Source organism: Megalops cyprinoides, chromosome 15 (genome assembly GCF_013368585.1).
Source record: "Megalops cyprinoides isolate fMegCyp1 chromosome 15, fMegCyp1.pri, whole genome shotgun sequence".
NCBI classification, from domain to species: Eukaryota; Metazoa; Chordata; class Actinopteri; order Elopiformes; family Megalopidae; genus Megalops; species Megalops cyprinoides.
The window spans coordinates 29,351,984-29,364,752 of NC_050597.1; the positions used below are offsets into that span (position 1 = coordinate 29,351,984).

Here is a 12,769-nt window from a genome sequence, read left to right on the forward strand (position 1 = left end):
GTGGGACTTGGGAGTGAGGGAAATAGTTATTGTGTGTGTGTGTGTGTGTGTTGCAGTGAGGTTCATGCCGTTCTTCATGCTCCTGTATGGGATCAGCTGTCGTCACTGTGGTGGGGATGAGCTGAAATATAACAGTCAACTACTGAAAGTTGGGTGTGATAGGAGAAAGAAAATGCAAAATAAATGCAATAATAGCACCCAATGTCCTCCTTAATACAGTGTGATGGCACGCCTTTGAAATGAAAGCTGCTTTAGAGAGAGGGAAGGGGGGGGATCAGGATCTGTTGTGTAACATCCCTGGATTTTTCAGCAGTGTTTGCTCAATAATGGCGTGTTCAGAAACGAAGGTTATAAAGAACTAAAAGAAAATTTACTGCCATGGCAACAGTCCAGACACAAATGAATTGAAGCTGTCTGCATTAGGCATCCATAACGTTTTTTTTTTAGGTTGTTCTTTTTTTAGACTTGTAGATTGTGTTGTTTCACAGTGCTAATGAGGAAGTGCTTCATGTTTTAATTGCGAATCTCAAGCCTTTTTTTTGGTTAAGGTGTCATATTGTCGTCTTTTGGGCTTTTTTATTTATGTTGTACTTAATGTACTTTTATATAGAGGTTTAAAGGGTTTGAGATAATTAGTGCACTCCACAGTGCATTGTCTGCTCAAGCTGTCATAAATCTTGAAAGCATTGGACTGGGTTTCCTGCGGCTCCTGAAGAGTTGCTGGGCAGCTTTGTTCTCGAGCCGTTCCAGCACTGCAAGACTTTGCTGTCAAAAAAGCAGACCTGCATTATTTGCATTATCTGTGTGAAGTAGAAGAGCTGCCCATGCTAATGGACTTCTGGGAAATGCATGTGGAGTTTTCTGTCAGGAGCTCCTTGCTGTTTTGTCGCCTTTTGGCATCTGGAGTCTGGAATCTGGTCTGCCTGAAATACTAGTTAGTTAGTAACCCACTAACTCTTTAAGGCTTAAGATGTAAGTGTTGAGTATGAGATGAGTACTTCATTCCTTGACACATTTGGTTTGTTTTTCCCTACCCAGCTGCCCACCTACCCTTTTCCACCTGTGCCTCCACTAGATTCTTGTCCAAAGGTGGGTTTGGCTTGTCCCAGCCCAGTTCCTTGGCCTCACCCCTCTATATCTTTAAGCAAACATTCTGACTAAAATTTAGTGTGGGGGGCTGGGCAGTGGTAACCAAATATTTTTACTGACCTCTGATAGCAAAGAGAATAAAAATCTACATGTGTCACACAGCCACATAGATATCACCTAAAGTAAAGGACCAGAATAGTTTGATCCTAGAGAGCTAAACAATAGCTATGTATTTTGTGAACCTTTCAATGGCACATTTTCCCTCTTCTCTTCCCTCTCATCAGTGTGACCACTCTTCAGTTTCATCTGGAAGCTGAACTTTGTTTTAAAGGCCATAAAGAACAGAGTAGATACGATAAGTGTCAAATTGGGAAGCAGCCAAACCGTGGGATGTTTTTCGTTTAATTCGTTTGTATAGCCGGCACCTCAGTTCAGACCGGGTCAGAGGTATGATTTCACAGCTTACGTCACCGTGTGGCCTCATCCATTTGTACAGATTACTTATTTATTCACTTTATTGTTCAAAGATGCAACCGAGATGGCTCACCTGGGATTCGAACACCCAGATCTTCAAGTCTTAAAGCATTCAAACTCACACGAACCCTCACAGGGGTTCACAAGAAGAGCCATGGGCTTCATGTTGAAAACCCCTTCTGCTATTGTGTCACAAGTGATATTTCGATAGTGATGCTGCATTACATAAATGTGGGGAAAAAACTGAAACTCCGTTATATGTTCACCCTACATCTTAAGCAGGTCCACTTAACAGTCCATTCATCTGTATGTCTGTAGGGAGAGCATTATAACGTGTTCTTTTAAACCTGTTACTGACAATGTGATTTGGCAGGTTTGAACAAATAAAATAAAATAATAATAACATTTTAAAAAATGAACATCTTGCTGAAATGTTCTTTTTTCTTCTGGATCCACAGATTGTGAGCCTGAAGGCGTGTCAGATTGGGCGTTTGATGAAAATTGTCTATTCTGCTGCTTAAGACGAGAAAAAGTGAAGGTAGTCATCTTTTCCCATCTTGTCAGTTTTGTGTAATGTGTGTTGTTTGACTATTTTTGCTCATTTTTGAAACTGCACTTTTACAAAAGCTAAAACAACATTAATATTTTTTTTTTGTGAACAACTTTTTATTTAAATTACAACTTTGTGCATAAATGCTCGGAATGACCTTGCATACATGTCTATAATATTTACAAATAATGCATACACTTACATTAGCTCATATTGATGTACCAATTGCATTGTTTTCATCACACACCTGACTACCTCACAGATCTCTTATCAATCCTAAAAACATATTCCAGCGCTCAATAGTTCTGGGTTTAGCCCCGTGTAGCTTGGCGGTACATCTCTCCATAATAATAGTTGAATTCAGATTGGATAACCATGACCTTTATAATGGAAGTTCTGGTGATAACCAGGATTGTAAGAGATTTTTTTTGTAGCTGTGAGGGCCACTAACAAGAAATTGCTATGTGGGACAGAGAAGCCTAAACTGACATCATTCAGTAGGAACACAGCAGGGGAGGGGAGAATTTTGGTTTGCAAGATCCCTGATATTGTGTTAGCCACCTCCTCCCAGAATGTCATTACATTTGGGCATTCCCAAAACATGGAAGTATTGTTCCAATTGCTCCCTGATTACAGGTCTTGCAGAAGGGATCTGCAATTAACCCCATGAGAAACCTTCTTCGGGTGTAAGATAAGCCCTGTGTATAAGTTTAAAATGAATACGTTGATGCGCCAAATTCTTTGACGATGAAAAGGAGTAATCCCAAACTCTCCTCCAATCAGGAGCTTCCTTATACACACCTAGCTCTCTGTCCCAGACCATCAGCGGTCCCAACCTGTGTCTAACCAATCCTTTGTCTACTAAGAACCAGTCCAGTAGTGGGTTTAGTGACTAAACCTCTATCCAGGCCAACTTTACTACCATGAATAGCTGAGCGAATCTGTAAGTACAAGAAGTGGGTTGTGCTCAGGAGAGAGAAGGCTCCCTTTATGTCCTGGAAGCTGCGCAAGCCTGTTGTGCAAAACAAATCCTGATGAGTAAACGCACCCCTAGAAGACCGAGCTGAGCAGGTGAAAGGTTGACCACTGGATAGTAAAAATGGATTGTTCCAAATAGGTGGAGGGGCATGAAGGGGGGTTGGTATTCCTAAAAATTTTTCCACTGATTTCCACACTGTGAGGGAGTGAGTTATGATACGGCCAGATTTCAAAGCAAAGTTCTTCATTTTACAGATAGTGAATGGTAAATCTTGTAAATGATGGGGGTGGTTCAAAGAAGCCTCGATTTTTCTCCAAGATACCAGAAAGCTCATATCTAACCAAACTTGCAGAGCTGTAAGTTTGAATGCCCAATAATAAAGCTTATAATTAGGAAGTGCAAGGCCTCCGTGTTCTTTTGCCCGTTGCAAAACTGCCAGACGAAGCCTAGGTTTCTTATCTCCCCTGATGAATTTAGTGATGATTGAGTCAAGTCATTTAAAATAATTACACAAAAAATTTTAAAGGTATTACTTAATTTCTAGTTTATACTATTTTTTTGTTTTTAAGGATGTTTTATTATTGCATTTTGCTTCTTCAACTGTTTTGGCCATCCAACATTGTTAGAATCTGTTGCTACCAGATGTAATGTAGCTCTTGGAAATGTGGACCTGCTGGTTTCATGCTGAACATTGATGCAGCACATTAAACACAGTCTGAAGGGCCTGTAATGTCCTAAAATGACGCATTGCATGCCTTAAGTAGCACATTTCTGTTTGCCAGTTTAAGCCTATTTTAGGGTCAGAGAAATTGAAATACACAAAATTTACAGTACAGTCTCAGATGGAAATGGCAATGGCAATATTTTTTCATATTTTATTAAAAGACAATGGTGTTGATCATATTTTAGTTAATATATCTTCGGTTTTACATGAAATAGCTGTGCGTTTATTCAGCACCATACTATAACTTCCTGCCTAAAGTAAGGTCTGGAGGGTTGACTGCTGTTTCCTGCAGAAAGCCAGCGGGCTGATGTAATCCATCCCTGTTTGTTTGTTCAGTTTGGGCTAGGCCTGCGGCGTATTTATTTTCGATGCCTCCCATGTATTAATTATGGATATTTGGGAAAGCATTGCTCTGCCTTCCACCAACACCGGTGTAGACTTTCACCTCCGAATGCGAGCCCCACGTCTCAGAATAGGTGACCCGTAAGACGAGCTTTTCAGCCAACCCTTAAGCCTCCAAGGTCAGCCTGCTGGGCTCCAAAAATATTTGCAAAAAGGCTGATATTTTATTCTTTGAACGCATTGCAGGCATTGCCAGATCAGCATTGTTTTTTGTGACTGTACAAAGGATAGAAACAATTGATTCATTGATCCCATTGCTGTGTAGACCCTTGAGAGGCAGAGTCAGGCCCAGCTGAAGAGATTGGTTTGTGCAATTAACTGTGATGGCATGCCTCAAAAGGCTGTCTGTTGCTTTCCATTTTCACTTGGTAATTTATGAAGGTTTTGCTCAGTGATTTTTTTTTTTTCCACTCTCTAGGGAAAACCCCCACTGGGATGGGAGTAGCACTGACTTGGGGTGTTCATTTTATTTTGTCTTCAAACTGGACTGTAGTACTGGACCGTAGCGTACGGTATTACTCTCAGAATATTGATTAATAATGAAGTGATAATTTCATAAGTACGTGATGGAATGTGTTTGTCTGTCTCAGTGGCATGTGATGGTTTAGGTTAAACTGTCTCCTTAAGACTGTGTCCTGATCTTCTTGATCTTTGATGTTGAAGCCCAGAGCCAAAGGCAGACATCCAGGCATTGGCTAAAAGCTCTTTCCTAAAGATGACTTCCTTTTTATCTCTATCATCATTCCAGTTGCTCTGAGTGGCTCCACTTCTCTTTTGATGCTGTTATTTTTGCCCCATTTTGGTCCCATCGTTTAGGTGTCCGCATATTGAATAAATCCCATTTGTTTTGTCTTTTGTAACTATCATTCACTCGTAGGAACATTTAATTGGTTTAAACGACCAAGTCTCGGACACAGAGGAAACAACCCTCTGCAAGCAAGAACAGTCCAAAATTACCAGGCTTGAGAAGCAAGCGGAAGAGTTCCTCAATGCTGTCTTTTACAGAAAAGGTACGTCATCTGAGTAAATGATGAACTCTTAAGGCCTGGCATGCATCTTTTACCAGTTAAATTTGTCATTTCCTGTTTTTTTTACTGACTTCAGAAAGGACTTCAGGTGTATTTGGTTTAGCATAATGGTGTTTCATTTGATTACGATGCTGAATAAGCGCCTGCAAATAGTCGTGACTGTTTGAACCCGTGTCCACAGAAACCCCTACTTATAATGTTCTTTTTATTTTTGCTTTGCATGTTCTTGTTTCCTTCCTGGCAGTGTAGCCTAATATAAATGTTTTTTCAGCCTGTGTGCTGAATCCAGGCCGTTTTGTGGCGTATTGTTTACCTTAACTTTGCAGGAAGCGCTTTCTAAAATGTTAGGGGAACAGGAAATGTTCGGCTTTGCTATGCTTGGAAATTGAATACGAGAAAGAAGCACTGCTATTGAAGTATGTTTGCTTTATTTTATTATTAATAATAATGATAATAAATATAACTTGCAATCAAGTTTAATGTTTTTTGTATTTGATTTCCCCCCTTCTCTCCCCAGCAGATATCCCAAGCTTCTCAGACCCCCACATTCCTCTAGTTGCTCGCGAGATAATGCAGCGAATGATCCGGCAGTTCGCTGCTGAATATACCTCAAAAACCAGCTGTTCTCAGGACTCCCCCCAGCCCAACGGCACCAAGGACCAAAGCCTGCCGAAGGCACCCTCATTCCCGCCCCCCACCCCCGTAGCTGCTGCCGCTGCCTCTGCACAGAATCCCGTTCTCAGCAAGCTTCTCATGGCGGACCAGGACTCCCCGCTGGACCTCACCGTCAAGAAGGCCGAGGCGGTGCCCAGTGAGCAAGGTGTGGGAGTGGCGCCCGGGGGTGGGGGGGGCAGGGCTTTATTCATTTTAAAGCTAGCAATGGGTAGAAATGTGGCATTGTGGTAAAGATCAGGGGTCCTAACCGAAAGGTTGTTGGTTCAATTTCCCGCTGGGGCACTGCTGTTGTACCTTTGGGCACGGTACTTAATGCAGAGTTGCGTCGTTAAATATCCAGCTGCATAAATGGATAAAATGGTAATCTGTGTAAATTGATCTGGATAAGAGCGTCTGCTACATGACGATAATCTAATGCAAGGATAGTGTTGAAACGGTGAGGTTTTTTCAGAATGGTTGAGAGTAGGAGACAGGAAAACAGGTGTGGGAACAGAGCTTGGGAATAGTAATTCAAGGCTATGCTGATGCTGCTTCACCACTAAAACCAGACACTGTACAACTGCATAGATTCTTGTCAGTGCTGATTTTTATTTCTTTTCGAGGATCTCGGCCGTCCCCACATCTGAGTTAAATGCATTTCGAACATGCACACTTTCAAATCCCACTCGCTTGTCTCTAGTTGATGCGGGTAATAGGGGTACAGGTATTTACTGGAAGACTTCATGACCTTACCATCATCCATCAACTGAAAAAAAATTGTCAAATGTGCAACATGCAGGACACAGAAGGTGTAGCATTGTTTTGGGATATGCCAGCAAGGTGCATCTCCTCCTGCAAAGTAATCTTCCTCTAGGAGGGATAAACCATGCCTTTTATCCCAAATCCCAATTTATGTTTAGGCATTCCTAAACCGTGTCTTGAATCTATGCCAGTATTGATGATGTCCTTCTGAGAATGTCATTTAAGTAACTGTTAACATAGCTGCTGCAAAAGGATGTGAATGAATGACATGAATAATGTTAAGAACTGTATAAAAACAGTAGTAGCCTCAGATTCATCTTTGCTTCCATGCAACACTTGATGAAACATTAATATTGTTGGAGTGAAATCAAATACATTTTCTTATAATGTTTTTGACTAGGTATTTGACCATGGCATATCTTACAGTGTTAGAATTAGCTGAAACCAACAATTTTGTTGCTGAATTTTAGCACTTGTGTGAAATATGTTTACTGCATTCCAATGCCAGACTCATACTTTACCTCCTCTCTAACAGTAACTTCAAAAAAGATCAAAAACACGTTTAATTTGAGTGATAGTTCAGGAAAATATTGTTGCATATTTAAAGAAATGTTTAAAATGTGCTTAAAATATGTTGCAGTTTATGTATTTTCAAAGGCTTTCCTTCTGTATAAATCAACAGATTAGTTAATTTCTTATATTATATTATTATTATATTATATATATATATAGTGTGGATTCATTTGCAAAACCATGAAATACTAGTAATGGAATTTATTATATTGCAGCCTATACCTTATACAAGCAGTGAATTACAAAATATGTGGTTTTTGGAGCACTTATGCTAGGGGAATTACATTTGGTCATTCATGTGGTTATTCACTTATATAGTGCGAATGTTAATGTATATGCATTATGAGTACACACTAACAATACCGTGTGTGTCTGTCTGTCTGCATATGTGCATGGATTTAGTATAGATTTAGTGCATATTTTAAAAATAGGACCGTTCTAGTCAGTCACCATATTAAGTCATATTGTGGAAGTGTCTGGAAGGAGCTGGTGCAGAGTTAGGTCTTAAACCCCACTTGGTGGGGTCTGATGTTGTCCTTCCTGCAGATGGAGTACTTGATCTTTCAACCAAGAAGAGTCGTGCCACGGACGGCTCGTCCCTCAGAAACTCTCACATCTACTCGACCACACCCACAGTGAAAGGGTAAGTAGAGATATTTTCAGTTAGATTTATTATTGTTTTTTTTCTCTTACGCCGCCCAGCTTTCCTGTGGAAAGGCTATAGGAAACGGTGTATGATAATTTCTACACTTGAATGGCAGCTTGCGTCCATAACTCTATTAGTGACAAATGGCATGTGTTTATGGTTGGATATAAACTAGGATTGGGGCTTTTTTGTAGACGTAGGGTTAGTCATGATACTCTCACCAAAGTATTTTTATGGAAACTGACTTGGGCGGTCTCACACCTGGGCATGTGGTGTTGCCTACCTGTCATACCTACATCCCATAATAATTTTATTAAATGTGTTTTTGAATGGTCAAGTTAATGTGCAGTGAGGGGTCATGAATTTCCATTACAGGTTTTTTGTGAACATTTATATGAGATTTTGGGGTGTAAAGGTACGCAAAAGTCACAGTTCGGTATGTACCTCGGTTTTGAAGTCACGGTTCAGTACGTTTTCGGTACAGTAAAAAAAGACATGCAAAACATGGAATTTCTTTTCATTTATTATGAATTTAACTTGTAAACATATAAAATTGTACAAACTTGTAAACAGTGGCAAACTAGCCATAATTTCCTGAACAAATAAGGAATGCACATAAAGGCACATACCTTTTTTTCTTAAAAAAAAAAACATCTAGACATCTTAGATCAAGACATCTTACGTCTAGGTATTATTAAAAAAAAAAAACAAATCAGTTAATATTGCTGCAACCTACTAACAAAACTTAAAGTGCTTCTGAAGGTTGTCAAATAAATAATAATAAATATATAAATAGTATAATAATAAAATAAAGATCCATTAAAGGGTCCTCAAGCTTTGGCTTTGCGGTCGTCATACTTACGAAGCTGCATCACTGAACATGTGCTAATTCAGTTGCTAAGTTATGGCTCCGTTATGGAATTGAAGAGGAAGCTGAGTTTTTAATTTTAGTTCCGCACACAGAAATGTAGAAGAGAGGGCACACGGTATCTTCTCAAGTATCACTGTATTCTCTATGCTCTGATGGTCAGTCGACCAAAACGTTAAAGTTATGCACGTAATGTGTGTGGATAAAGCTATACTATATTCACTCAGATCACAACGCACACCGAACCGAACGTCCTACACTGAATGGTACGGTACAAATATGTGTACCGTTACACCCCTTATGAGATTTGCTGCTGTCTTTTTGGCGGATGGGTATTCACCCGAAAAGTGGAACCACCGCCTTCCCTTGATATAGTACAGTACAAAATGGAGGCCGTTTTTAACACTCCTGTGTCTGTTGTCCCGCAATATTAAAATCATCCGGAAGCAGGCCTGATAGTGGCAATATCAACTCTCACCTGCAACCTTGTCAAAAAAACATTAAAACTTGAAAAGGTTCATCGTTTGTCTGAAGGGCAGTATAGCAGAATTGATCAATATTGCAGGTTACGAATTATAGAAATTGTAGTTAATAGACCTAAATCAGTTTCTTGTCTTGCTCTTTTCAGAATTTAAAGTATATGACAGACTTAAAACCTGAATGATCCCTTTATAATGCTGTTTATTTCAAAATATAGCATCCTGTTGCAGATGTAGTGAAAACTGCACTGGAAATAAGTGGAAGGCCCTTTAGATCTGGTCCTAGATGCGCTTCTCAGAAAATTTATGTGGACATATGATGGGTTCAGAAAAAGTCCTTGAGTGTTTGTTTAATTCAAGGTAGTCTTCATGTTAACTTGTGCCCAGCTATTTTTGAATGACATGACGTGAGCAGTTGTTTGGATTTAAAGAATTCAGTGCAAACTTTACTTAACAAAAAGGGCTTGGGTAGTCATGACTGAATGTACTGGAGATGCACCCAAGAAAAAGGAGGGGGCTACCAGATGGGTGCTGCTGTTTACATCTGTTTTCATGGGAGATATGTGTAGCCACATGTAAGCATTTAGGCACATGTAATTCACATGTGGTGAATTACAGGTCAGCTGTAGAGAGCTACAGACAATCAAAACCTCTGATTTTAATAATCTGTGGTCATGCAGTCTTCTACCTTATTTTGAATATGATTTCTCCCAGATGCAGATCTGGTACCGTTTGAAACCATGCATGCTGGACAGGTGACTGTCCAATCTAGTTTTTACGTGAAGCACCCCTGTTAAAGAAACTCAGTCCGGCATGTTCAGCACCTCTGTGCTTTGGCAGATCCAGCTGATGAAAATGTCAGTTACCTTTGTTCCTTTCAAGAAGGCAGATCTTTTATGACCAGAATTATGAGGTCATAGCCAGATGAACCAGGGTGGGAGGGGTTATGCAATGATGTGCCACAAAAGTCTAAGTGCGAAGGTGAAGCCAAATCTGTGTGTTTGGTGGGAGTGGCCGATCTGTCAGAGAGCCAGCTGAAGACCATTGTGCGGATCTCATTCCTAAACCACGAGCGGCTTTATCTGACTGATACTGGGGATGTTTTTCGTTTCTCTCCATCATTTCCGTTTTGTTTCAAGCAACCATTTCACCCAATCACAAAAAAGAAACCTGCCCACCAATTCAACAGCCTGCATTTTTGATCAAGTGCAATTGAAAAAGATCTTGATCCATCTTTCCCTATCACTTTCCATTAAACCAAAAGAATAAACCCGAGATGGAACGTCAAAGTATTCGATTTCTCCCCCTGCAAAAATGGTTATAAAGAATTTGTGTTTGCTTGGCTTTGGAATGGTTGTTTGCTTTGCAGCTTGATAACAATGCAGCAGGTAAATTTATTCTCTCAGATAAATGTAATCGTTCTAAGTGTGTGTGTATGTTTTGAGTATGTAAGCAAAGTTAGAGTTTTAAATGTTAATTTCCTGTATCTCTTGGCTTACTCTTTTATTGCTGTACTTGTTAAGTGGTAACGTCACTAGCTAAGAGCTGTACTACTTGGGCAATTACCATTTTGTAGTTCAGAATTACAATGCTATTTTCAGAAATTTCATGCAATGCTTTGCTTTTCTGCAACGAGAAACATCCCCCCTTTCCCTGTGACTGGCCAGTGGGTTAAATATTCATTTCTTTCTTTTATATTTTCTTTCATTTCCCTTAATTTCTTTATCCTGGACATTTGTTTATTTGTTTTTATTATCATTTGTTTTGTTGACTTTGACATCCATATTGTAAAAAAAAAAAAAGTAAAAAACAAAAAACCAAAATAAACTCATTCCAAATAACTTGAGCGCCTTTTATTTCTAAGCTACCCTAAACAAATTTTTATTAAAGAGAAAAAGTGATGTTACCCAAGCAAGGTCTTCTAATAAAGGAGTGGCCACACCCTCCCCTCCCTAACCCATCCTTCCCTAAAGCCGTGCAAGCTCTGCTTACACCAGTTTCCTTCCATCCAATCAGGCGTCCTGTGAGAGCGGACCACATCTTTCGGGACGGAGATGAGGACGGGCTGCCCCCGAGAAGCTCGCAGGACGGGACGAGGGAGAGTTACAGCCACTCCGCCCCCCTTAAGCCTCCCCTCGCGCACTCGCTGCAGATCAAACGGGAGCTGCTTGCTCGCGCGCAGCCCCTGGGCCCCCCGCCCGGCGCGGATTCAGCGGGGCTCCTCAACCACGGGCAGCACCCCCTCCTCTCCAGGGACGGCTCCTGGAGGCCTCATTTCGACGGCCTCCTGAAGCTCAAAGCTAACAGTGCACTTAACGACCTGAAGGACCTCCCCCTGCTCCTGGAAAGCTCCGGCGCGTTCTCCAAAGGCTCCACGCCGGCGAAGCCGCAGGAGGTGAAGAAAGAACCGGGGCACTCGCCCCCCGTGGACCTGAAGATCCCCCAGGTGCGGGGCATGGACCTCTCCTGGGGCTCCCACGCCTCCGACCTGTACGGCTACGGCTCGCTGGTGGTGAGCCCCCACTCAGAGAACGCGCTCAGCAGGAAACTGCGCTCCATCCTCCCCAAACACAGCCGGAGGAGCGTCGGGGTCCTCGACGGCGGGGCGGACTTCTGGGGGCCGGACGTGGACCGCTCCGCCCCCGGGCAGCCGTACCCGACCTCGGACCCGGAAGGGGACCCCGGCTCGAAGCAGCCGCGGAAGAAGAGGGGCCGCTACCGGCAGTACAACACCGAGATCCTGGAGGAGGCCATCTCCGTGGTGATGAGCGGGAAGATGAGCGTGTCCAAGGCGCAGACGATGTACGGCATCCCCCACAGCACGCTCGAGTACAAAGTCAAGGAGCGTCTGGGGACGCTGAAAAACCCTCCAAAGAAGAAAATGAAAACGCTACGAGCAGAGGGGCAGGATGGCGAGCCGGACATGGGGCCCAGAGAGGACGGAGCACAGGGGGCAAGCAATGAGAAAGATGAGTAGAGCAAAAGAGAAAGAAAAGTGGATCCTCAGTTGTGCCAATTTACTTTTGCAGTATCTGGGTGAGCCCAAACGCAGGAATTTTAAGGAGGCAAAAACAAATTACAGTTGTTGCTCTAGCACTGTATACACACTTTTTAATTTTTTTTTTGGATATTTCTTTTCTTAAATGGTAAAACAAAATGCATTCAAGCCATTCGTTAGTTAAACCATTCAAAGTAAAGTGAATGAAATCAAACCCCCCCCCCCCCCCCCAAACTCCCACCCCCTAACCCCAAACTCCCCTCGTGTCCCCTCCCACATGTCTGAACTGGAGGCATGGCTGGTGGAGGCCGGTCTGTGGGAGAGAGGAAGTGTTCAAAGAGCTCTCCAGTGTGTGAGCTGCATTAGGAGGGTTAAATCCATTAGCAAAATGGGTTAATAAGTCCCTCTAGACTCCCCTCTTTCACAGACTGTCGCTGCAAAACATAATATATCTTAAGCACTGTCGATACTTTTCCTGTGAATGGAAATCATGTCGGCATAATTCCTCACATATTCTCACGAGGGATCCTTTATCCAGGGAAG

The 12,769-nt window shown here is 41.9% G+C and overlaps 1 protein-coding gene across 2 annotated transcripts in view; it reads left to right on the plus strand.

Moving 5' to 3' along the window:
* The window catches only part of LOC118789672 (ligand-dependent corepressor-like), a 36,549-nt gene extending 24,107 nt beyond the window's left edge, over positions 1–12,442 (plus strand). Inside the window, exons 3-7 of one of the 2 annotated variants that reach the window (XM_036546177.1) lie at positions 2,022–2,101; positions 5,096–5,228; positions 5,767–6,066; positions 7,782–7,878; positions 11,245–12,442. In XM_036546177.1, the coding sequence (XP_036402070.1) occupies positions 2,022–2,101; positions 5,096–5,228; positions 5,767–6,066; positions 7,782–7,878; positions 11,245–12,205 (1,571 nt within the window). In that variant the 3' untranslated portion in view covers positions 12,206–12,442. Of the gene's footprint in view, positions 1–2,021; positions 2,102–5,095; positions 5,229–5,763; positions 6,067–7,781; positions 7,879–11,244 lie in introns of both variants that reach the window. The other variant, XM_036546178.1, reaches the window with a different exon arrangement.
* The last annotated feature ends 327 nt before the right edge of the window (positions 12,443–12,769 follow it).